This window comes from Callorhinchus milii, unplaced genomic scaffold (assembly GCF_018977255.1).
Source record: "Callorhinchus milii isolate IMCB2004 unplaced genomic scaffold, IMCB_Cmil_1.0 Scaffold4, whole genome shotgun sequence".
Classification (NCBI taxonomy): Eukaryota; Metazoa; Chordata; class Chondrichthyes; order Chimaeriformes; family Callorhinchidae; genus Callorhinchus; species Callorhinchus milii.
This window is the reverse complement of record NW_024704745.1, coordinates 55,068,121-55,095,990: the sequence shown is the minus strand read 5'-3', so window position 1 is coordinate 55,095,990 and position 27,870 is coordinate 55,068,121. Positions and strand designations below refer to the sequence as shown.

At 39.9% G+C, this 27,870-nt stretch overlaps 1 protein-coding gene across 2 annotated transcripts in view; it reads left to right on the top strand.

Moving 5' to 3' along the window:
* Positions 1 to 20,807, top strand: part of LOC103185165 (melatonin receptor type 1B-like) — a 72,346-nt gene extending 51,539 nt beyond the window's left edge. For both annotated transcript variants that reach the window (XM_042334294.1, XM_042334293.1), the window contains one exon: positions 19,939 to 20,807. In XM_042334294.1, the coding sequence (XP_042190228.1) occupies positions 19,939 to 20,807 (869 nt within the window). The remainder of the gene's footprint in view (positions 1 to 19,938) is intronic.
* The last annotated feature ends 7,063 nt before the right edge of the window (positions 20,808 to 27,870 follow it).

Genomic DNA, 27,870 nt, shown 5'->3' with positions numbered 1-27,870 from the left:
CTCCACTGGTTCCCCATCACACAGAGGATGCAGTTCAAGATCCTGACCTCACCTTCAAAGCCCTCCACGGTCTTGCTCCCCCCTACCTCTGCGATCTCCTAACCCCCTACCATCCCGCTCGTTCCCTCTGCTCAGCCTGCTTCACATACCCCGCCTTGCGCGCCCCACTATTAGCGGGCGGGCCTTCCATCACTCTGCCCCCACCCTCTGGAACTCCATCCCGTAGTCCCTCCGCCTCACTCCCATCCTTTCTACCTTCAAGACCCTCCTTTTCGACAGTGCTTTTGATCTCCCTGCTTCCCCCACTGCCCTCCACCCTCCCTGAACCCTAACCCCCAGCTCAGGTCCGTAATTCTATCCAGCGCCTTGGGATGTCCTCCCAACGTGAAAGATGCTATACAAATTTAATTTTGTTGTTGTTGTTGTAGTTTCTCATTAGCATTAATTTAGCTCTAATTAGATGTTAGTTGAAAATATTTATATATTTTTCCATCTCAATCAGCAGAAATTAGGTTTTTGACCTGTGCTAATGTTTGAATCCTGCAGTGGTGGCAGCAAATAGCAGAACAACAACAACAAGATTTCATTTATAGAGCGCCTTTCACGTCGGGAGGACGTCCCAAGGCGCTGTACAGTTGGGTCAGGACCCGAGCAGGGGGGAAATGGTCAGGGTGAGGGGAGGGAAGGGAGGGAGCGAGGAGGGGGTAGAGAGTCAAGAGGGGAGCTGAAGGCACGGTCAAAGAGAAAGGTCTTGAGACCGGCCTTGAAGGAGGAAAGGGAGGAAGCAAGGCGAAGGCACTGGGGGATAGAGTTCCAGAGCCTATGGGCTGAGAGCCCGGCCACCGATGGTAGGGCGGTTGGGGTGGGGGATGTGGAGCAGACCGGAGCCAGAGGAACGGAGGGTACAGGTAGGGGGATAATAGTTCAGAGAGGTAGGAGGGAGCAAGGCCGTGAATGGCCTTGTAGGTGAGGATGAGGATCTTGAATTCGAGAACATGGAGTGAGCCAAACTGTCACATTTACCCTACTCTTGCAGTCTTTTGTAACGTGTAAATAATATGTATGTATAATTATATAATATTATTTAAGGGAAATGGGGAGGCCTGCCCCTTTAAATGGGTTCTGTTGCAGAAGCTGCTTGCAGCAGAGTTAGCAAACAGGGTACATGAGGTACACGAGTTGCAGCAATGTATAGGTCCAGGGCTGTTTGATTGACAGTCAGCTAACAAGCAGCCTGCAGAGTAAAATAACACATGGGCGCTAACGCGGGAAAAAGCCTTCGCTTTCGCGTCATGCGGTGGGTGGAGCCACATGCCGATATAAAGCAATGCTCGGCGCTCCTCGTGGTCACTAACTAATGGTCGTCACCAAGAACGTATTGACGTGTACAGGACTACTGTACAGTCTGGGTTGGTTTAATATACATTTACTAATATGGTATTGTGCTGCCAGTTGTTATGGTTATGTATGAAAGTTATGCTTGTGCTGTATATCTTAAATTATTGTGTTCCTTATATGCAAGGTAGCCTCGGGTTACTAGGTTTTAATAAAGAGCAGTTGTTTCTACCGAATGTATCTTCGAGTCTCTAGTATTCTAGATAATAAAAGGAGTGAGCACTTCGGAGAATAGTTGTCTAATCAGAGGTCTACTAGTGCGAGCAGACTCCAATTAGACATTCCAATTGCTGGGCATTGGAGTTAACTGGGAATACTTTGTGTGAATCTGACTTGGTTGGATCACCTTTGAAATAGGGACAGAGTTAGTAGAGAAGCAGAAGTCACTTAGTACAAAATCATTAATAAAATTTGCACATATATCAAGGAGTGAGAACCGTTGCAAAACAGCTACAGCTTTTCACAGGCAGAATTTTTTTTTATCCTGGTGAAACAACTCCTGAAACATAAATGGGGGGCTTTTCGTGTGCATAATTTGTTGTATCGCCACCAAAGAAGGGTCAGCTTCAAGTCAGCTAAGCGTATAGATTCCACAACATGCATAGGATCGCCATATGATTATCAAGGTTCTGAAAAGGATATCAGAATGTAAAGTGGGACACAATAAACAATGGTTCACATCAAGGAAAGAAGCCACAAAGCAGCAAGTAGGGAATTGTTCTTGGCTTGATAACCTACAACCAGTGTTGAGGAGAGCAACAAGGATGATCCTCAGTATTAGAGAAATGACCTGTGAGCAGCAATTAGACAAGCTTGGGCTCTTTAGTCTTAAGAGAAAATGACTTAGAGGGGACCTCAAAGAGGTATGTAAGATTTTAAATTGGATTTAAAATATAAAGAATAATACTTTAGGATGCAATAAGACAGTAGAACAAGAGGATGTAGGTTGATAATCAATGCTGATTGATTACCACATTTGCCTNAAAAAAATTACATTTACATTTAGATGTTTGCAGTTTCACATTCTGTATTAAGTATTAATTCTGATGGTTGCTGCAACAGGAATGGATTAGAGGGATTGTTTCACTTAATCTGTTTGATGCCACATTTCATGTTTTACTTCCTTATTTTACATAAGAGATGTGTTTGTGCATGACAGGAAGCTCTCTTAAGGAGACATTGCAAAAATATGAAATTGGTGAAATGATATTCACTGCAGTTAGTTGGATTAAAAACACTCAGTATATTACATGGATCCCATTAGATTAGTATTTTCATGGTCAATAGGAAACTTATGCATTTTCTGTTTGCAAGAGTGCTGCCGCATTTGCCTATAATTATAGTCATTTCACTTCACCGGGAATCCTATGAAGTCCTTTGAGAAGTCCTTGAAAAGCGCCAAACCAATTGCAATGATTATTGCCAATTAAAACTTGCATTAAGAAAATGTTATGCATGAAGAGAACTTATGGCACAACTTAACATTCACACCTTACAGTGATAAATGTTTTATATTTCCTTAATGTGTGATTGACTTTATTAGAAATTGGTTGGTTTTATTATTACAATTTATTATGAATCATTCATTCATGAAGAAAGCTAACTGCCCTGCAGTTTATTTATTTTAAAAAATAATTAATTTGATATAGTCATTTGATATAGCACCTTTTACATTGGAAGAATGCTTTGTGTATTTTTGTAGAAGAAATCCAATGCAGAAGCATAACATACAATGATTGGTTGATGCTTGGCATTGAACTTAGTGGGTATTTGCACTACCTGGTGTGCTGCTGATCAGCACAGTTCAGGAAGGTCTGTAGATTAATTCATAGACTGTGAAATTATTTTCGACAGCTGGATGTCTGACACATGCAGAAACCCAATACCATGCTTAAGATTATCCAAACCAGACTGAAGGTTCTGTGCATGCCACCTACACTTGGAAATTCCTGTGTCTGTTTTGTTTGTGGTAATTGTCCTTGTCCAAATTGTATTCACATACACAGTCATTTAATTTGGAGCACCTCGCGATTTTCAGGCCACATCAACTACAAATATTATTGTAACTTCTTTTCTTCCCCATTTAACCAGGTATGTCCATTTTTAAAAGAAGCTGTTGATCAGCATGGCTCAAGCTATTTTGTTTCATGTTTTTGGTTGATTACATTTTCTTGCCTAGCTTTTAGAAAATTAAAAAGTAAACAAAAACAACAACAACAACAACTTGGATTTATATAGCGCCCTCCACCCGGACGGAGTCTCAGAGCGCTTTTCAGTTTCAGATCCCGGGACCGAGCCAGGGGGAGGGGGGGGGAAGGTGACCAAAGACGCAGTCGCAAAGGAAGGTCTTCAGCAGAGACCTGAAAATGGGAAGGGAGGGAACGAGATGAAGGGAGTGAGGAAGGCAGTTCCAGAGCCTCGGGGCATAGTGGCTGAAGGCACGGCCGCCGAGGGTGGAGCGGAGGATTTGGGGGACAAGGAGGAAGCCAGACCCGGAGGAACGAAGGCAACGGGTGCTGTTTTGAGGAGAGAGGAGGTCAGAGAGGTAGGGGGGTGCAGAGGAGTGCAGGGACTTGAATACGAGGGTGAGGATCTTGAAGCCGAATGCTATGAGAACATAAAATTGCATTAAGTAAATTATCCAACTTGAGTGATATTACTTGGGAAATGCTTAACCAAAACTTTTTGGGATGTATCCTAATTAATTCTTGCTGTTCCATTTAATCAAACCTAGTTAACACTTAGCTACAGATTATTTTCATAAGCTTTCTAATAGGAAAACTAATCCTTTGCAGAACAGTTTGGATGGTAATTTGTATTTTACAGTTGTAATTCTTAAGCAGTGTTGTGAATGATCCATTACTAAACCATCATGTTTACGTGCTTTTTGAAAGATAAAGTGCTTTGAGAAACCCTCCCGATGTGAAAGGCGTTATATAAATGTAAATTGTACAAAATTCTAATCAGAATTTAGTACCTTTTAAGGCTAGCTAGATTTTTTTATTCATGAACAAATATTGCAAGCCATAAAGATATTATTCAATAGATTCACACATTTATGGAGTTGCGTAGCTTAGTGATTAGCCCGCTCGCCTCTCAAGCGATAGGACCCGGGTTCCATTCCCAGGCAGGGTGAAACCTTAGGCAAGTTTCCTTATTCCACATGCCTCTGTTTACCTAGCAGTAAGTAGGAACCCAGTTGTTTGCTGATTGGCGCATAGTATTCCGGGATAATAATCCCTCAAAAAAAATTGCTTACTCAATCCACGACTGTTTGTGGGACATTGCCATGCGCTGCATTTCGTCCATAAATACACAATCAATCCACTTTACAATATATTCTGTGAAGGGCTTTCAGATGTCTCCCTAACGTGATAAGGTGTTATATCAAATGCAAGGATTGTTATTATTATCATCTAGCCTTTACTGTTTTTATCATCTCCTCAATATCAATTTGGCAAATTTGAGAAAAGTCATTGATTTGGTTATTTGAGTTATTTATCATAATCCTTCAGTAGTTATAGGGTAGCATTTACATCTTGTACTGTGACTTCTGATGCAGCTGATAAATTCAATTTATTAAAAAAAAAGTCATTTTAATTTGTGAAGCTTTGCACAGCAAAATCTAAATGTATTTGCTCTTGGGATGAAGTTTTATTTGAAGAAAAGGTAAATTTGTCAGAGATGATGATACAAAGCATCGGCCTAGCTCCTTGAAAGAAAATTGATGGATGTCATGGTGATTTTACAGGTTTGTTAAATATCACAGGGTCTGGAGTATATTCCATTAGAGGAAGGATATAGAAACAATGCAAAAGTTGTAATGGAGATTCACCAGGATGCTACAAGGAACAAGATGTTTCAAATATTAAGGGAGACTTAAGTTTGGACTTTTTTCACTGAGAGACTTAACAGGTAACCTTGTTGATGTATTCAGAATTATGTCTTTTAAGGGTGGGGATAGAATAAGATTATGAAGGGTTATTATAGATTAAATAGCAATAGATTATTGTCACTAGTTAGTGACGCAGTAACAAGAAAGCACAAATTTCAAGAAAATAATTAAAGGAGTGTTTTAAGAGAGCTCTCACTAATTGGATGATAGGTACCAGGGATTCCCTACGAGCTTCCTGGTAGGCAACGCAGCTCAGCATGAAATGCGTGAGATCTTTATAATCCTTGCATTTGAATGGTTGCATCTTTGCCACCATCTTCCTGCCCAGAACTCAGGCAAACGTCCCTTCCTAATGAGGGTTCCACCAATTGAAGGTGTGGAGCTTGAGCAACAGCTGCCTAGATCCTGCAAAGCAGTCAAGGTGGATTCCGAGCACTGAAGGTACAAACACGTGTTCACCTTCCAGCAGCTGTTGGTCCAAGTGTCAAGAGTTTCCTCATCAGCTATCTGGCTGCTTAATGGCATCATGTAAGTGGCTTTGGCAAATAGGCATGTCCTCTGTGAAGCTGATTCCACCTCCAGGATGCTCTGAGACGTTATCCCTCCTGAAGGGCGCAAGTTGTTGCAGTTGTTGCTCAGCAAGTTTGGCCGGACCCTTGGTCCCCGCAGCCACTTCCTGTGTTTGCCATAAATCCACTTCACTGCTTCATCCTGGACTTTGCAAATGGGCCAGAGGAAGCCTCTTTAGGTTAGTAGAGTAGTATTGGTTAAAATAATTCTTTACACTCAAGGCAATTGCAATTTGGACTTTTCTGCCACAAACTGCTATTGAAGAAGAGTCCATAATGCTTGAATGATCTTTTTTAAAAAAAGGAATATTATAGAGGAACAAGCGAGAAAGTGGAATTAGATTAGGTGAATTAGATTAGTGAACCACTCTGATTTGATGGGTCAAGTGCTATATATTATGTGTTGGCTGACACTGCAATGCAGTGCTGATGGTGTGTTGCATTGTCTGTCAGAGGAGCTGTCTTCAGAACAAATGTTAAACTGCGGTCCTGTCTGCTTGTTCAGGTGGAAGTTAAAGATCCCATGCCACGATTTGACACTTTGAAAATTGAGATTCTCCAGGTGTCTTGGCCAGCCGTCTCCCAGATAAAATTGCTTATTCGTGACATGGCTATTTGTGGGACATTGCTGTATACAAATTGCCTGCCACATTTGCCTACAAATACAATCACTACACTTCACAATAAAATCCTGTGAAGTACTTTGAGACATTTTGACAATGTGATATGGCGTTACATTAATTATGAGGATTATTATTTATCCTTATGATTCTATTGTTCTCTAAACATATTCACACCTCAATGTGGCTTCTCTGAACTCAAAAGAAACCCTGGCACTTCAAGATTGAAAGGTTTCAATGGTCTCTAAACAACTAAAATTGACTTCTTCACTTCAGGGAAAGTTAAATCTATATTCTGATCAAACCATTTTACAAATCCAGTTATGTTAAGTGTCATCCAGTTTCCTCCATTAATGACCTGGTTACATCAAACAACAAGTCTTAGTCATTTATCCTTGGAAACAAGTGGGCAATAAAACATCAATGCAGGACAGCAGCAAGGTTGGAAATAATAGGAGAGGATCAAATAAATTAAGTAATGGATATATGAAACCAAGATTGTTTTTTCTACTAGATTGTAGGAGAAAGAGGAGACTGAGGCAGGATAACATTTTGACAATTATAAGAATTTGGAATAGGGTGCACTGGGGCATGAGATGGAATGATGAGTTTTAATTTCAACAGATCGAGGATTAAGGAAGCAGGGTGAATATACACTTGGAGCTTTTTCTTTCAAGAAATTCCTCTGCTCATGATACAAAATAAAATAATCCAGTAGGGGAAAATATACTTCAAGACCAATTTACACATGTATTGATCTGGCAATTGAATACAATTGGGAAAATAAACCCTGATACTTGCAATTGCTCTAAATAAAAAAAATGTTGTTCGTAAAGTTTTGTTGCTTTTGAGAAGGTGGTCTATATTAGCCCTCCAGTTTGCATTGTTGAAGCAAGTAGTACAATTTAATGTAATACAATTACTTTCTATCACACACACACATCAACTGGTTCAATAACACTTAATATATTTATTTTTAACAGCTAGGTGGCATAGTTGGATAAATATAGAATACAAAATTAGAAATTGGTCTGATCTGAATACTAATTTCCACAGTTTTCTTTTCTGGCTCTGCCACCAGCATCCTATATTAGAATATAAAGCAAAGAAACAGGCCATTTGGCCCAACTGGTCTATGCCGGTGTTTATGCTCAACATGAGCCTCCTACTGCCCTTCCTCAACTAAGCCTTCAAGCATAACCTTCTATTCCTTTCTCCCTCATGTACCTATCTAGCTTTCCCTTAAATACATCTATGCTATTTGCCTCAACAACGCCTTGTAGTAGCATGTGCCACATTCCCACTATCTGTGTGAAGAAATTTCTTCCAACTTCCCTATTTGATCTATCTGTGACTCTTTTATATTGCTGTCCTCACCCGCATTAAACTCTGCATACCCATCACCCCAGTTCTTGTTAATCTGCACTGTCTCCCAGCGGATCAATTTCAAAGTCCTCATGCTCACTATAAATCTATCCACTATCGGATACCTCTTTATCTCTCTGATCTCCTACTTCCCAGCTCGCCTACCTGCCCCAACTCGGGCTTGCTGTATGTCCTTTGCTCTCTCCATTCACTGATCCTTCAGTTCTTGTTTGTCTAACCTCTAGAACTCTATCCACCACTCTGTCTTGCTCCCTCAGTTTCTGTCCCACCTCAAATCCTATCTCTTTGAACATGCCTATGGCCACCTGCTTCTCCCCCTCCATTTATGCTCCTTCTCCCTTGCTCACTGCCCACCTACATCTGTGTAAACGCATGAAGAATGCTAAAGAAATGCATGTTATTGTTGCATCTCTATTCTCTGAATTTTCTCCAAATTTCTTCTCATAGTCCCGGAGTTTACTTTCCTTAAGTCATACAGCTCTATATTATTTGACCTTAGGCTTTAAAATAATATTCATTTTCTCCTCTGTCTTTCATAATCTTTAAGTTGGTATTCATTAATGTCTAAACGCAGCAACCGTGCTCTATTTAGGTACTCAATATGGAAAGGGTTGAAGGCTCAAGCCCATGTCTTATCTTTATATTGTAAACCGATGAAACTCTGGTAAGTTGACCATTATGCTGATATACTGCTATGCATTTTGTCTATATTGGAAATTTATTGAACATTTGCACTGCTGTACCTTCAAGTGAAATTTTGTTAAAAATGTTGTAACCTTGTTAGACCTGTTAATGCTTGCTGTCTTTTCCTTGCTCGATTAGTACTAAAATGAGGAGGAATGAAAGTCCAATCCTTTCCTGACCTAATGTCCTTGTTTTTGCTGGTTCCCCCCACGTACAAAAGGAATATTCAAATGAGACAGTCTTTGTTAGCTGAGGAGTGAAAGCAAGAAAACGGTTTCTGTAAGCCAAACCACAGTTTTTAGTTAGAGGTGAGGGAAAGGCTAAGTAAAGGTAGCCAGTATAGCTGTTGTTTTATTAGAACAGACCTAGGAAGATAAGAGCAGACTCGAAAAGATAGCAAGTTGAAAGCCATTGTATGTATCTCTGTTCTCCAGATTAGGTAACTATGCCTTATCTGTACCTTTTCAGGGCTGATCATTGATTGTTAAATTAAGTTGGTCTCAGAAAGCTTAATTATCTGGTGTCCGAAACTACTAGACTCATTCTTTAGAGTCAATAATATGGTGAGAGATGTTGGATAGTATTTTATGGCAATCCACTAGAACCCTGCTTGTCTCCTTGCGCTACAACTTCCAGAACACGTAGACTTTGTCTGACTACCCTCAGACTTTTTTCAGGCGGTGACAACCCAACTGATTGTGGGAAGCCATACGACGTAGTGCATGGCTTGACTTCCAAAAGGTGATTAACAAAATACCAAATGACGACAACAATAACAACAACAAGATTACATTTGTATAGCTCCTTTCACTTCAGGAGGACGTCCCAAGGCGCTGAACAGTGTACAGCATTTCAGACCCAAGCTGGGGTCAGGGGGGAGAAAGGCAGGGGAGGGGGTGGCCGATGGCATGGTTAAAGAGGAGGGTTTTGAGGCAGGACTTGAAGGAGGCTAAGGAGGGGGCGAGGCAGAGTGACTGGGGGATGGAATTCCAGAGTTTGAGGGCAGAGAAGGCTCTCCTGCCAATGGGACGGGTGGGTCGGGAGCAGGCCAACACCGGCTGAGCGGAGGGAATGGGCGGATTGATAGGGGGTTAGAAGGTCGCAGAGGTAGGATAAGGTGAGGCCATGGAGGGCTTTGTAGGTGAAATTAAAGACTTGTTCTCAACTGAGCACATTGGATATCAAGGGCAACATATGGATTCAAAGTTGGCTGAAAGGAAGAAAGCAGTGGGTTGCATTTATGGAAGCTAGGTCAAATAGGGAGATATTAAACTGTGTACCTCATGGGGTTGTATTTTGTTTGGGACAGCTGGGTATCTGGCACATGCTGAAACCCATCACCATGCATAAGAATATCCAAACCAAATTGAGAATTCCATGCATCCCACCGACACATGAAATTCCAGAGATGAATTATTGGAATGTAATGGATGCATCCTGCTTACCTAATTCTAGAAAGTATTTGGCACAGGTTGGCAAGAGACAATACTTGGGGACCCCATAGTGTGTGTTGGGGTACTGCTGGAGCCTAACCAACTAAAACCACATAGCTTGTCATTGATATAGTTATCTGGCAAGCCTTCCTGCAAGCTCCATCCTACTCATTAGGGCTTTGGATTGCAGGGTTAACAGGAGCTGTGGGATGATTCCTTGCTCCCAGTGACTGGTCTGCCATTCCAGGTCCTGTCGATGAGCCAGGACCCACCTGTCTCAGGAACTGGACTACCGAGACCACCACAGACGACTGGCTTGATTCCGACATTCCGTTGCCAGGCATGTCACCTTGGAGCCAGTTCAGCTCCAAGGAGATCCTGCTTACTTAGTCTTATACATTTCCTCTCTCTGATGAAGGATAGTGAAAGAGTGTGGGAGAGACAGGAAAAGGTGTGAGAGAGGAGAAGTGGCAGAGAGTAATTGAGAGAAAGAGTGTGTGAGAGATGGAAAGACAAAAAGTGTGTGCGAGAGAAAGTGATTGAGAGAGAGAGGGGTGATTGAGAGAGAGGGAGAAAGCGTGAGCCAACAATGTTGAGTGCTTTAAGACATCCTTCCAATATGATAAAGGTACTATGTAAATGTTATGAAAAGCAAAATATTGCAGATGCTAGCATCTAAGATAAAAACAGAAGTCACTGTGAACACTCAGCAGGTCAGGCAGCATCTATGGATGCATCATCAAACACTAGAGGAGAAACAGATGCTGCCACAGATGCTGTTTTTGTTTATTGTTTAATTCACTGCCATTTTTCTTCCTGGAATACCTACCTTGAAGAAGTTCTGCTCTTTTCGATGTGACTTTGTTTTTTCCCTTTTACGCTGTTCACCTTCTTTGGTATCCGTTTCCCTTCTTGTGTTTGGTGATGCTCCATAGATGCTGCCTGACCTGCTGAATGTTCCCAGTGACTTCTGTTTTTATTTCTGTGTAAATGTTATGTTCTGTTTCTGGAAGGGAGTGTCTGGGCTGACACTTCAGTGCAGTGCTGGACAGAGCTCTGCTGTATTGGATGAGATATTAAGTTCTAAGCACATCTATTCAATAACCTCAAAAGCTTTAAAAATATTATTTATAAATGGAGCCAGAATTGATTTGCTGGTCTTGGCAGACAGGCTTAAGTGTTGAAAGGATGTCATAATAATGATAATCATCCTTGCATTTGATATAGCGCTTTTCATGTCTTCTAGACGTCTCAAAGAATGTCACAGAATATGCTGTAAATTCAATTGACTGTACATTTGTGGGTGAAATGCAGCAGCCAATTGCATACAGCAGTGTCCCACAAACAATCGTGGATTGAAGTGACCAATTTATTATTGTTTTGTTTTCTGGAGGGATTATTATCAGGTGTGTAGAGTAAGGAAACTTGCCCAAGGTTTTGTCCTGCTGGGAATTGAACCCAGGTCTCTTGATTTTTAAAAAAATACATTTTTGAAGGAATTATTATCCCTAGAAGAGCAATCCGCCAATCGACTAACAACCAGATTCCTACTTACTACTCAGTAAACAGAGGCGTGTAGAATAAGGAAACTTGCCCACATTTTGCCCTGCCAGGAATCAAGCCCAGGTCTCTCGCTTGCGAGGTGAGTGCTCTAGCCACTGAGCTATAGGACTCCACGTCATGGCTGTTTGTGGGACTGTACTGTGCGCTATTTGGCTGTCGCGTTTGCCCACAAAACATGCAGTCATTTCCCTCTACAGTATATGTTGTGAAGTGCTTTGGGACGCCTTCCCAACATGAACGGTACCATATCAAATAAATGAATATTATTGTTGAATAATACTTGAACAGTAATGAATAATTGCTGATCAGTGGCGGAGTCTGATTAAGCACTCTGAGACACTACCCTGCATGGAGGGCGCTACATAAGTGCAAGTTGTTGTTGTTGCTGTTGTTGAACCGAGATCCCAGCTACCTGTTAAGGTCACCTTTAAAGGTGCCATGGCACTAATTACTGTCAATCCATCTGAAAACAACAGAGGCATTTTTAATTCAACAAAAGCAAATTGTTTAATGTGGGAGGGAGGTGAATTACTTTCTTGGTTTACAACATAAATCCTGTTCTGTGTTATCAATGGGCCAGACAGAGCAAGCAATATCTTCTATTAAATCATTTTTTTCTAGCAGATTCCTTCCTTTGGGATAAAGGGAGAGTAATTATTTGACCCTTGAAGGAACTTAAATGGTTTTATTATATTTAGTCCATTTACATCCAAATTCCTTAAAGCTCAGAATAAAACCGCTCATTTAAATTTCTGAAATCACCGAAGTATTACTTTAACACATTATATTTCTAGGCCAAAAGTGATTAACTGAACAGTCATTTGGGAACTGGTTATCTTCAAAGGGTAATAAATGTCACTGCAGCTTTGAACTTCATACAGCCTTGGATGTGAAAGATTTAAAATTTATTTAAGTCTACACTAATTTTACCTGTTTTAAAAATAAAGGTAATAAAGTAAAGGTAATGAAAATTAACATCTAAAATCCAACCAAATTCTTTCACTCGTGTTGCTATATCAGTTCTTTTACATTTTACAAGTTTAAGAATGAAAGCTCACGCCAATAAGTAATCCAGTCTAATCCAATTAAGTGTAATCAAATAAAGTCAATATGCAAAACAATTCACATGAGTGAATGTCTTTCTGATCTTTGGAATGATATAGAGCCAGCTTCCATTGTTTAAGGGAGATCATTTCAGCCAGCACTGTTAAACCTTTGGAACAAATTTCTGGCATGAAAGGTTTATATAAATGTAAATTTGTATTGTTATGTTGTATTGTCATTTAAAATAAAACCTTGGTGGGAGCAGGGAGGGTGACCTAACTAAAAGCTCTACAATTCTCTTGTTCAGCAAGTACAACAATGTGAGCACAAGAAAAGCAGTCCACAAAAACATACTGATAGAGAAGGATGAAGCACTTTGATGTCAGCCTTCCAGAATAATAGTAATCTTTGCATTTGATATAATGCCTTATGACATCATCAAAACATCAACATTTCATGGGATTTACTGTAGAGCATAGTGACTGTGGTTTTGTAGGTAAACATGTAAACACATCAAAATCAATTTGTGTACAGTAGTATCCTGCAAATACCTATGAAGTAAATGACCAATATTATTTGGGGGATTGTTGGTGAGGACACTGGGTGAAACTCCTTTCTCTTTTCAAAGTGAGCAGGGATCTTCAGCATCCACCTGAACAGGTTTCATATCTTATCCACAAGGTGTTACCTCTGACAATGCAGTACCCCTAGCACAGCATACATAACATAACATGTAGGAGCAGGAGTAGGCCATTCGGCCCCTCGAGCCTGGCCCGCCATTCAATCATGGCTGATCTTCTAATCTACGCTGGAATGTCAGCAGACTGTGAGCTGAAGTAGCACTCTGCCGGCTTTCCACAAGCATCAAGAACTACCATTCCCCCTGACTTCCACCACTATTCCTCTTGACCTCCACTCCCCCTGACTTCCACCATTATCCATAAGATACGCCAGTCTTCAATTACACTCCTGTGTAAGGAAACATTTTCTGATGTCTATCTTGAAAATTAATCTTCCTGAACCTATTCCCTCTTGTCCAGATGTCTGGAATTATTGTTCTGAGTTTACTTTCTCAACTCCATAAACAGGGAAATATTATTAGTCCAAACAAGACATTTGGCTGATAATTATTATATTATGTAAATCATCTAAGTATATTAAGCTAAGTGCTGTACTAAAAATAATATTAATATTTGCATTTGACATAGCACTTTTCACATTGCGAGGTCATCTCCAAGTGTGTCACATGATTTACTGTAAAATGTAGTGACTGTGCATTTGCAATTGAACATCCAACTTAACACGCAAACAGGACCTCAGTTTAATGTTTCAGCTTAAAGACAACACCTCCAACAATGCAGCATCCACTCCGCTACAGCATTGTCCTGGAGCGTGAAGTTACAGTCTGAGTAACATGGTAATGAAAGCTAAATAAGCGAAGTGATTAATTAAGGGGATGAATAATTTCAATTATGTCATTTTAAAAAAATTACTTCTGCCAATTAAAGGTAATGGCTCAGTCACAAGATCCTTAGCTGAGTTATGTTTCATTACACCCATGGCAATCTGGAAAGTGAACGAAAATCCCTTTGAGTGTTGAACCTTAGGTCTAATGACAGTTACGTCTAGATATAAACAATTAAATTCAAGTTTTGAAATGCATAATTAATAGATGGAGTCATTTACTAGACTTAGTTTGTCAGTTCTAATTGTGAGTCAAGAGTATCTACAGACGAACATCCACTTCAATTCAATTACATCTGACTCCTGATTTGCAATCTGTCAAGCCTGGCTATATTGTTTCATACTGTATCATTTTTTAATGTATGTCCTCTCCTCTAATTTTTTAGGAATAGAAGAGTGAGTATTTGATTTACCATTAATTCTGTATGTTTAAGATACTTTGAAAGTCTTAACTACAAACTTGATCAAAAAGCTTCTGGAATGAGATCTGGTGTTCGTGGAATGGAACAGTCCAGGCTGACACTCCAGTGTAATACACGGGGAGTGTTGTACTGTCTTACGTTGTGTTCTTCAATGGTATGTTAAATTGATGTCCCATCTACCTGTTCAGAGGACTCTTGATAGTAAAAGAGAAAAAGTGGCTATTTTAAGAAGCTGAAATATATTAAGAAAAGTAACTTCCATTCATATGTGAAGTGGCAGTGTTTTTAGTCTAGCTGACTCATCAACAACAACAAAATGACATTTGTATAGCGCCTTTCACATTGGGAGGACGTTTTGGACCCGATCTGGGGGTTGGGGTCGGGGAAGGTGGAGGGCAGGGGGAGAAGCAGGGAGATCATATGACTGTTGCAAATTTACTTGAACATGAGTCCCTGGCATAGGAAGAATTCTAATAATAATAATCCTTGCATTTGATATAGTTCCTAATCATATCATTGAGACTCAGAATGCTTCACAGGATATACTGTAAAGTGGATTGTCTGTAAAGTGCATTTTGTGGACCAATCGCGGCAGCCAGTGCCACACAGCGATGTCTCACAAACAGGATGGAGTGAGTGACCAAGTTTATCTGGGGGATTGTTGACCAGGATACCAGGAGAAACTCCCTTCTCTTTTTGAAAGTATCACGGGATCTTTAACGTCCACTTGAACAAGCAGACAGGATCTCAGTTTAATGTCTCATCTAAAGGTTGGGAGGTGTTATCATTTTAGAACTACCCTCATGTTCTCAGGTACAAAATTTCTATGGTGTGGCATCGTGAACGCCAGTGAATGCAAAGTGATTTTTTGTTTTACACTGAACTTCATACAAGTACATATATACGAAAACTGAACATTATTATGTTGGAAATTGCAATGGTGTGAAGGAAAGGTTGATGTGCTGAATTAGGGTATTTTGCCAATTGTCAGTGGGAGCTAAATGTTTTTTATGTCATTTATGCTATATCTCCATGCCTTAAAACAATTAGTGGATCAGATCCTTTAACTCATAAATCTGTGGCTTTGTAATTGTTATGTCATATCCTTAACAATACATCCAGCAGATATGTCAACATCAGAATGCACATTTGCCATGTTTAATGCTGTGCTTTTGACGGGTTGCAAATCTGGCACCTGTAAAGGCTGCTATACTTTAGTTTGTACTGTTGATAATTCACAAGGACAGAGTATCTGTTTGCCACTTCTGGAATGTGCACTGCCTCTGGGTTGGGAAGGAGTAGAGGGTACCACTATCTTTAACCTTATCTGATACTCACTATCATTTACCTTTGTTTGATACCAACACTTACTGTTGCTTGGACTTTTGTCCAACCAAATAAATAACACTATGAGTGCCATCCCCTATCTCTCCCCTCCGTGCTGTCTTCTCAATTCGCCTTTGCTGCCGTATACTCTTCCCCACTACTCCGCCATAAGCAGCCGTGCTTTCAGCCACTAAGCCCTAAAACTGTGGAACGGAGACCTGTAGCTCAGTGATTAGAGAACTTGCAAGCGAGAGACCTGGGGTTGATTCCCGGCAGGGTAATGTGGGCAAGTTTCCTTATTCCACACGCCTTATTCACCTCGCTTGCGAGGCGTGTGCTATAATCACTGAGCAATAGGACTCCACAAGATCTTCTTCTTTGACCATGCTTACAGTCATCTCCTTCCTCCCCACAGGCTCCACCACTGTTAAGTGTGCCAAGACATGACCTTGTGTGATTTGTGGAGTCCTGTAGCTCAGTGGTTAGAGCATTCGCTTTGCAAGCGAGAGACCTGAGTTCAATTCCAGGCAGGGCGAAACCTTGGGCAAGTTTCCTTACTCCACACGCCTAATAATAATCCCTCCAAAACCAAAAACAATAATAAATTGGTCATTTTCAATTCACGACTGTTTGTGGGACATTGCTGTGCACAATTGGCTGCCGCGTTCGCCCACAAATATACAGTCAATTCGCTTTACAGTATATTCTGTGAAGCGCTTTAGGACGTCTAGAAGACGTGAAAAGCGCTATATCAAATGCAAGGATTATTATTATTATTAAAGGCGCTATATAAAAGCAAGTTGTGTTGTTGCCTGGAGAACATAATTGTGGGTTGGCAGACAACAAGGCACTGGATTGTGTACATGGGATAATTCTTTCTTCTGGCTCCGCTTTGTTTGATTTGGCATTACTTAGAGTGTTAATCTGTTGCTATGTTCATCACCATTCTTCCAATCTCTATGTTGTTGTCAGTTTCAAACAAGAATAATAAAGAATGAGATATTAAATAATAATTTGGCAGATACGCATCTTTTGTAGCTATATTATTTCTTATATTTTTTGCCTTTAAATTTTGAGCACCTTATTCTTACTAGCTTTCACCAGTTGTGAAAAGATCATTTTATAGCTAAGAAGAATAAAGCTTTGTTGAGTATACTACTGCAACCAATTTCAAAATTAAACTAAAATGGACTTACAGAATCCATATAAAATCTTAATACACATTATTGACATTATCTTGTTGGAAACTGGAAGCTCAGGGTTGTGCTTGCGGGCAGAACAGAGGTGTTCAGCAAATTGGTCACCTAATCTGCGTTTCATCTCCACAGCGTAGAGGAGACCACATCTTGAGCACCGAAAGCAGTAAACTACACTGGTGGTAGTGCACGTAAATCACTGTCTCACTTGAAAATTCTGTTTGGGGCCCTGGACAGTGGTATGGGAGGAGGTGAAAGGGCAGGTATTGCATCTCCTGCGCTGGCATGGGAAGGTGCTGGGGGGAGGAGAGCAGCTGTTCGTGGTGATGGAAGAATGAACCAGGGAGTCACGGAGGGAACAGTCCCTTCGGAATGCTGAGAGAGGAGAGAAAGATATGTTTAGTGGTAGTATCATGCTGGAGGTGCTGGAAATTGCAGAGAATTATTTGTTGGATGTTGAGGCTGGTGGGGCATCTCATCAGTTCTGGCCAGTCTACACTGCCTACCCATCACCGAATGGATTGACATCAAGATCCTCACACTCGTGTTCAAATTAATTCACTCTCTGGCACCTCCTTACCTCTCTGACCTCCTCACTCCCCAATCCACCATCCAGTGCCTCTGCTTGACTGACACTGGCCTCCTACTCGTCGCTTGCACCCTGTACCCCACCATCGGAGGTCGTGCTTTCAGCCACTACACCCCAACACTGTGGAACACTCTCCCTCAATCCCTCTGTCTTGCCCCTCTCTCCCCTCTTTCTAGTCCCACCTGAAAACTTTCCTCTTCGACTGTGCCTACGGCCATCTCTCCCCGACTCAGCTTGGAGTCAGGTTCCGCCACTGTTAAGCGCTGTGAGACGCTACCCTGGGTGGAGGGCTCTATATAAGTGTAAGTTGTTGTTATTGTTGATGCAGATTGATTTAAACTATCACACACTATTACTAAATGTTGCATATTTTTTTCATAAGTGTTAACTGAGCAAAACAGTTGAAGTGGAAAGAGGCATACACTGGTCCTCTGTCAGTTTGATTCATTTTATATTGCATCAGGATAATAGCATTAAAATCCGATGTGGCTGTTCTGTGTAAACTCCGATATCCGTATTTCATGCCTGAAATTAGTTGGCAGCAATGGGTGGTTAGTGATGTGAGTTTCTTAATACTGAATTGGACAGATAATATAGTTAACTGGAATCACATTGGCCACAGACGTTCTGTCACCAGAACTAATGTTCAATTAATTATTATGAATTTATATAAAGTTATTATCAAGAAGCATCGAATCGTGGGAAACGTAGTCTTGACCCACCACCGGATCCACACTTACCAATGGCAATGAAAAATATTGTGCATTTACTGGCTGCATTGAATTACACAATCAAAGGGGCAATTTTTGATGAAATCAGATTTTCTTCGACTTATACAGTTTGTCTATAGCTCGGACTTCTCGTAAATCATATTAAATGTTATGTTCCTGACTGATAGGAGTTATGTAAGTTTTCGTGTATTTATATGGCACAGATGTGTCAGCAGAAATGTGAATCCTGGAAGAAACAATTTATCACTGTAAAGCATTTTATAAATATTTGTGGGAACACCAATGTGGAAGGCACAGCAGATAAAAATTTTCCTGGCTCAAACTTAATTGATCTTAGCCGTCAATCATTTAAAACTTCTCTAGTGATTATTTTCATATATTCTTTTGTAACATTTGTGTTGGGGTTGTAATTGTTGGGACCTCCTCACTCCCCAATCCACCACCCAGTGCCTCCACTCGACTGGCACTGGCCCCCTTCTCGTCCCTCTGCTTCACCATCGGAGGTTGCGCTTTCAGCCACTATGCCCTGAAACTCTAGAATGCTCTTGCTCAATCCCACCGCTTTGCCTCCTCTCTACCCTCTTTCAAGTCCCACCTGAAGACTTTCCTCTTCAACCGTGCTTGTGGCCACCTCCCGCCGGCTCAGAGTCAGGCTCTGCCACTGTTAAGGCACTGAGAAGCTACCCTGCGTGGAGGGAGCTAATATAAGTGCAAGTTGTTGTAATATTTTCCATATTTTCAATGGTTTGAATACAATTTGGGAACATGTGAATGAACAGGGGACCAGTAAAGATCGGCAGGACATTAAGCTTGAATAATAAACTCATAGCCTGACACACCAACTCAATCCATTGTTGGAGATGGTATCCTTCAGGTGGGCACTGAAGATCCCATGGCATTATACATAAAGAGAAGAGAGTTTCTCCAGGTGCCCAAGCAAGCAATCCCTGAAATAAAATTGATTATTCACCTCAGGTCTATTTGCGGGACATTGCTAGGCATAAAATGGTTATCACATTTTGCTTCCAAAATATAATTACAACACTTTACAGTAAATCCTTGTGAAGTGCTTTGAGACAGCCTCTCAACTTGAATGCACTATATCAAATACAAGTATTATTATTTATTATTATTGCAATGAGTCGGGACAATCTCTGAGTAAAAAAATCTTTCGTTCATTTATAGCCCTCTATCAATTTCTTTTTACACTTACGTCTTTAAGTGAATAAATTAGTTATTCTAAAATGGAAAAGTAAGATGCCAACTCTTTAGAAATCTGTTTTCCCTAAAGAAGCTTTAACAAGCAAAGGTATTGACCACTTTGCTAAGACAATCAAGCCAATATCCTCTAGGTTCAGCTTTAACACTCGTTAACATTTGTATTAAGCGAACTTGGAAAAAAAAGACTGCAGCACTTATTTTCTTGTCTTTCTAAGAGGCTTCTATAAAGAAAGCATTCACGTAATACATTCACCAAATAGAAACGGATAGTTCATAGGTTGCCAGAGGTTCTTTTTATGGAGAGGTAGCTGAAAGATACAGGAGATAAAGTGCCAGTTTATTTGTGGGTTAAAATGATTTTTTAAGTTGTATTAACAGCTTTGTCTTCATTCTCTTACAGGTAATGTTTTTGTTGTAAGCTTGGCCTTTGCTGACCTTGTTGTGGCTGTATATCCATATCCACTGGTACTATTTGCAATTTTTCACAACGGATGGGCTCTTGGAGATATTCATTGCACCGTGAGTGGCTTTCTGATGGGGCTGAGTGTGATAGGCTCCATTTTCAACATCACAGCAATCGCGATAAACCGATACTGCTACATCTGCCATAGCCTGACTTATGACAAGTTATACAGCTGTCGAAACACCATGATCTTTGTGGTTTTAATTTGGACACTGACAGTGCTTGCAATCGTGCCAAATTTCTTTGTGGGATCCTTACAGTACGACGCCCGTATTTACTCCTGTACGTTTGCCCAGACAGTTAGTTCATCCTACACCATCTCTGTGGTGGTAGTTCACTTTCTCGTTCCTATCACAGTCGTATCGTTCTGTTACCTGAGAATTTGGATCTTGGTTATTCAAGTGCGGAGACGTGTCAAAACAGAAGTGAAGCCCAGGCTCAAGCAGAGCGATTTCAGAAACTTTCTGACTATGTTTGTAGTATTTGTGCTGTTTGCAGTTTGTTGGGCACCCCTGAACTTCATAGGCCTGGCTGTGGCTATCAATCCATTGAAGATTGCACCAAAAATCCCTGAATGGTTGTTTATCCTCAGCTACTTCATGGCCTACTTTAACAGTTGCCTTAATGCAATAATATATGGATTGATGAACCAAAATTTTAGAAAGGAGTATAAAAGGATCATAACATCCATGTGGATGCCAAGTCGCTTCTTCCAGGAAACATCAAGAGGAGGAACCGAGGCAATGAAGACAAAACCATCACCTGCATTAAATAACAATGAACAGATTAAAACAGACACTTTGTAAATTGTTCCTTTAACTAAATGCACTGAGTTATAATTCATGTTACTTGTGCTTAAGAAGCTCCAGGGTTTTGTTGAAAGTATAATGTCCCAAAGGTTGTTGCTTTTTTGTGATTAACCTCTTTTTTAAAATCACTAAGATACACGTTTACAGAGATGGGGAATGGATTTATTTGGCCATTTTGCACCTTTCTTGGCCGATACATAGATGGTAGTGGAGGTCACTACAGCAAGTGGTCGGTCACTGTAGTTGCTGGTGTTAAGAATTAGCAAGTGCTGGTGCAGGCATTTTCATAAATGAGCACATACTGTGCCAGCACTTTAGATCTGGGACACTTGATCATTATGCACATATATCATTACGTTTTTACAAGCTTTGAGCGCAAGGAGTAATCCCCATTATTGAAGTCTCAGATTTCCCAGCTCTTAGGTAAGAGTATTCTCCAGCCACTTAATTATTGCCTCAAAGCCAACCTTACCAAACAATTACTATATTTCCAGTGTGCCTAAGGGACACATGCATCCCAGGGATTTGATTAAAATGTCATCGGTTCATTCCCACTTGTAGGATCACTTGATCACTTATCTTTGACAGTGTTTGAACCAAGTTCTTCAGGCTAAAAGACAGGGTGTCCTCAGTGTGACAAATAGAAGAAATCAACTTCGCTCTAGTTTTCCAAGTCAGTCAAACCAAACCTAGTTGAATTTTGCACAGCACAGTGTCATCAGCCAAAAGGTAGATCATAATGCATGAAAAAATTGTTCTTTGCACCAGGTTAATAAAAAAAACTTTAGTACTACTTTACAATTGAGCTCTGATATTAAGAAGTTCAAATAATACAAATATAAAAAAAATTATATACAATGGAGAAATATTCTTAAAGTTCTTAAAGAAAAGGTCAGAAAATACATCGCTGGAATAAAAACTAAATTGAGATCTCCCCCAAAATGTAAATTTAACCAGTTTAAAATATTTCAAAGAATAAAAATGATTGTTATACAGTATCTCAATTAACAGTTTCTAAAAATGCATGTTTTGTAAGTTTAAAATTAGTTGTTTTGCTTGCACAATTATTAATAATAAAAAGCTTTGTTTCATCTGAATCTGTGTAAAATTATGAAAATATACTTTGAAAATGTTTAATTGGTAATGAATATCCACTCTATGTGAGCTACGATTGTTAGACCTCATTCTACATGGGATCTCAAACGCCACCCAGAGAGATTAAAAATAATTGTTATATACTTTTGCGTTAATTTCACAACCCAGCCACAAGTCACAAGGAAAGTGATACAATTTTTAATGTTGTGCTTAAACCAACATCCCTTCCTCCTGTTCAGGTGGACACTAAACATCCTATGGGACGACTCGAAAAGAGAAGAGAGTTTGCTCTGGTATCCTGACTAACACATACCCAAATAAAAATGAACATCTACTTCAGGGATGTTTGTGGGACATTGTTGAGTTCAAATTGGCTGCCATGTTTACCTACAAATACATAGCCACTACACTTTATAAAAATCCTGTGTATTGCTTTCAGACTTTTCAATTATGTGTTAAGGTGTTATATCAAATGCAACATAATAATTATTATTATTATATAATGAAGCTCAAACAACAACAACAAAATTACATTTGTATTGTGCCTTTCATGTCGGGAGGACGTCCCAAGGCGCTGGACAGACAGAGTTATGGAACCGAGCTGGGGGTTGGGGTGAGGGAGGTTGGAGGGCAGGGGGGAAGCAGGAGATTGAAAGCAAGGTTGAAGAGGAGGATCTGCAGCCCGTGTCCTCTCCCGCACTAGGCTCCACGACCCTATCACCCCCATCCTCACCCAACTCCACTGGTTTCCCATCACACAGAGGATACAGTTCAAGATGCTGGTCCTCACCTTCAAAGCCCTCCACAGTCTTGCTCTTCCCTACCTCTCCGATCACCTAACCCCCTACCATCCTGTTCACTCTCTCCGCCGGCCTGCTTCACATCCCCCGCCTTGAAGGTGGTGAGGGAGGAGGCAAAACGGAGCGACTGTGGGATGGAGTTCCAGAGGGTGATGCAGAGTGGCAGAAGGCCTGCCAGCCAATAGTGGGGCGAGCAAGGTGGGGGACGTGAAGCAGGCCAGAGCCCTCTGAGCGGAGGATGTGAACAGGGTGGTAAGGGGTTAGGTGGTCGGAGAGGTAAGGGGAAGCAAGACGGTGGATTATTTATAAAAATTTTGTTTATTAAAATTTACCCCTTTGGGCTCAACCCTTGTGAGTATCAGTGAAAGGCTTAACCCTCAAGCCTCTTGAGGTGAAAGTTGTGGTTTCTTCCAGTTAATTATAGCACATAGATCCCAGAGTGCAATTGATCTTATGCTGCAAGAGTTGATGATTTCCGTGGAAAAACTGTTGTCATTTTAATTCAGACGAATTTAATACAGAGTCTAAATAACTGACCAAGTAAAACTGACACAACTAGCAACATTTACTGTGTATCTGCCATATCAGAAGAAACCTGATGGCTGGCTGGCTCATTTCCATCAGTCTGTATAACTAACCATTGTGATATTTCATTTAAAACTTCTGATGTGCAAGAAAACTTGATCTGCAAATGTCAATTTTGACATACTCAGTGGCAGTAAGGACAGTTTACAGTGTGCCTAAAATTGTTTGTCTTATGTAAATTGTATTGATTCATCGTAACTAAGGTTCATTTTGCAAAGAGCTCTACTTCTAAAATAAAATGTTGCATGCAATAGATGTAAATAAGATGTCAGCCTCTGTATATTTACCAGAAAAGCATCTATGCAGACATGATCATTGACTTTACAAATGACTGAAGTTCAGCATCATCTAGACATACCGACATTTCAGGGACCACTGCAAAGTTGAGATCACTCGTACTAAAGCATGAGTTACAGATGTTATTGGTTTTGTTTAAGTGTGCTATTAAAGGTCCTGGATAGCCCTGAATCAATCATGCTAATGTGTTAGAGTACTGTACCTAGGGTCTTCAGCGTTTAATATTTTTCCATCACAGCTGTAATTTTGTAACAAAACAAAAAATGTTGTGCCACATTGTAATTGATATTGAAATATATGCTAAGCTATATTCAAAATATTGCTTTATTAAAAGTATTTTACCAAAAATAAAAAAGTTTGACTCTATTGATTTTTATGATGGGATCCAGATAAGATGTGAATTTTCCTCCGCCCAGCAAACACTTGCCTGCTGTATGTCCCCCGCCCGACTCACCCCACCATTCTTGGACGAGTTTTCAGCTATTCTGCCCCTACTCTCTGGAATCCTGTATTCTCTCTGCCTGGCCCTCTCCCTCCCCACTTCTAAAGCCTGCCTTAAGATCATTCTTTACAACTGTACTTTTGGCCATCTTCCCCTCAGTTCAGTCTCTGTGAAGCAATTGAACCATGAAAGACTCTATATAAACATAAATTTGCTATTTTGCGTGTGTGTGTATATGTGTGTATACCGGGGAAAATAAAGCTGCAGGATGAAGTAGTCACGTAAGATATTTCACAATTTTAAGGTGCAGGAAAAGAGTGAATTGGAAGATTAGAGATAGGTGATATGACTCTAGGGAATCAGCATGCAATCAGTATGGACAAATTTGTATTAATAGAACAATACCAAGTTAATGTTATGTAAACCTGCGGTATTTGCCACCAGGGGAAATTTGAATCAACATAATAATAATTGCATCTGATATCGTCCCCTATCACATAACTGAGACTTCTCAAAGCACTTCACAGAGTAGAACTTATAATCAGTAAGTGGTTAGGTTATCCATTAAGCCATTGAAATTTGTGGACAGATAGTGAGATGTGAACTAAATGAGCCATTCGGTTCAAATGCAAGTTATTCTGATATTGGGAGACTCACGTGCATTATTGTTTACTAACATGGACAAACTTTCTGAACCCTAACTGTGATGGAAAATCCTGTTATAAGTCTGAGACAAAAGGTTTGCTATTGTTGGAAATCACCACATGTTCAATCCTACTTGGTTTTCAATGTACATAAATATTTTCAGTCCAATATCTGATTTTGGAAAGGCAACAATAAGTTAACTGGAATCTCAGGTTCAGTTGGAAAGGAGATACCAAGAACTATTTTACTTTTACTTATGTTAAGACTTCAAGCTAACACCTTGGCTGGTTGAATTTGGTTTTGACTGCCTGGGATTTTCATATATATATATATGTATGCTTATATAAGTCAAATAATTAAAAGTTAACTTTGTATAATAAATGTAATGTTTTATGTACAAACACAACTAGGCTACGAACATAAGAAAAAGAATGACATGATTGTTATGCATTTTTAATAAAATCTTCCATAAATATTAAACTCAATAGCATCTTGTCAAATATGCTGTTCACCACTATGCTTATTACTGCAATCTAAATGGGTTGATGTAAAGTTTAGTTGTCTGTTATAAAAGCATAATGATGCAGGAAGATGTAAATGATGCTACATTTCCTAACATTGAGGACATCCCCTGAGTTCAAAAGTCTGTGTTCCTCTCAGTGTAGAAAGGCAGTGTTCAGAATCAGTTTGTGTTATGGAAGTGGATACTTTAGAAAGCTGTTAACTTTTTTGTGCATGACTAAACATGTGCTTGCATTATTCATGCATAACAACAACTAATTATGTTTATATAGCGCCTCTTAAGTCAGGAGGACATGCCAGGGCACTGGACAGTCAAGGATTTGGACCCAAGCTGGGGGTTGGAATTAAGAGGAGGGCAAAGGGGGTCATAACTAATTCCAAATGTCCTTTAAGCACAGATTTGCATTGTGACACTCCAGTCATTATTTATCGCTGCTTATTTGATTTGAAGAATTCATAAACAGCCTTTGCAAAAATATTAAACTCCTCAGATCTCAACCCACCTATATTATTCATCACTGTATTTTTACAAAAATTGTTTCTCTCAAATTATTACTAAATACCAACTGTTTTAACAAGTTGTCAAAACTGGATATTACAAGTTCACGTGTTAGCTGAGACCTCCTAGTGGATAATAATAGTAATAATCCTTGCATTTGATATAGCACTTTTCACGTCAGGAGGACGTCCCAAAGCGCTTTACAGAATATACTGTAAAGTGAATTCACTGTATATTTTGGGGCGAACGCGGCAGCCAATTGTGCACAGCAATGTCCCACAAACAGTCATAGATTGAAAATGACCAATTTTTATATTATTGTTTTTTGGTTTTGGAGGGATTATTATTAGGCGTGTGGCGTAAGGAAACTTGCCAAAGGTTTCGCCCTGCCTGGAATTGAACTCAGGTCTCTTGCTTGCAAAGCGAGTGCTCTAACCACTGAGCTACAGGACTCCACAAGTCCTGTACAGGATCATTGCAACATGATTGAGCTCCTGTCAATGATGTTAAATGTTGATAACAGTGAATAATAATTCAGTAACGCTAAGTTAAATGGCCCCCAAATGTCCAAGAAATAAATCATAATAATAATAATCTTGCATTTGGTATAGCTCCTAGTATGTTGGGAGGGCATTGCAAATCACTTCACAGGATATACCATGAAGTGGAGTGACTGTGTATTTGTGGGTGAATTAAACAGCCAGTTTGCAAACAGTAATGCCCCACAAATACCCATGAAATGAATGACCAATCTTATTTGGCGAATTGTTGGCCAGGTTACTAGGAGAAACTCACTTCTCTTTTCATATAGTGCCATGTGATCTTTAACGTCAACCTGAACATAAGACCTTAGTTTTAACATTTCATACAAAGATGGCACTCCAGACAATGCAACACATCCAGCACTGCATTGGCACGTCAGCTTAGACTATGTGTGTTCAAGTCTTAATGAAGGGTTTGAAACTACAACCTTCTGACTCAGAGACAAGAGAGCTACCACTGAGCCAGGCTGACCCAAGTTGAGCTGAAATAAGGAATTTCTCTGCGAGAAGAAAGATTTACTGAGGGTCATTCTTTGCTGCTCCTCTTGACTGGAAATAAGTTACTATTAATAGCTCCTTGGAATAAGCCCACCTTCTTATCCTAGGGATGTTACATGATATGTTACATAGCCGAGAGGACGAGGATAAAATAAGTCTTAAAATATTTTAGAGGCATGCTGCTATCTCTTTACTGCCAAGTTGAAAGTAATGTTGTCACTGATGGCAACACAGCTATTGATTATCAACAGTGTTTTCTTGACCCCCAATGTTAGCCTCAGTCACAGAAGGGACGCAACCCCTGCAGTGGTATTGTGCTTCTATTCCCTGCATCAGTTGTCCTTGTGGCCTCTTTCAGTGAGACTGTCTAATTAGTGCAGAAGCATTAGTGGGCACTCAATGGTGTCGTTGCTGGATTAGCAACATCTATGTTCACAGAACGCTTAGCACTTGTCAAGGAGAGAAGATTTTGTTTCCCATGTGACTGGGTGTTTTAGAATCCAGGTTCCAGAGGTAAAAGGCTAGACTTTTAACCCTTATAAATTTCAGATTATACATTTTTTATTACTGCAGATCCGAGGTTCTATAGTAAATATTCAATTGGGTCAATCTGGTCTTAACATCCCAGCATCTGGAATAAATCTTTTTAAAATCCTTTTTGAATGCTTGACATTAATAGCGGATTTAGATAAAATGCACTTTTCCTTTAAACAATTTGGAATCTATTTTAGCGATAACATTTGATTCATTTCCACAATCCTCTGCTTGAAAGAATATAGTTAATGTTTTAACCTTGGGAAATTGTAGCTGTTTACCAATTTTTTTTAGAAGATCGGAAGTTTCTCAACATCTGCACCTGTTCTAATATCAGTTGGAAATAATAATCTACCTTACCGCCATTTTAATTCAATTTGTTCATCTTTCAAGATTTTTGGGACAGAGTTCAACTAAAATCTGTAGAAACAAACATTGCCCAATAATGCTTCTCTGTATAATTTTGTTAATTCAAGCCTAGTCATCTCAACGCAATTATCCAATCAGCAATTACAGTTTACATTGACATATTTAAAGAAATAGCCTTGTTTAACTTAAAATAAAGGACTCTTATGGCTAATAGAGTATTTCACCACAAGAT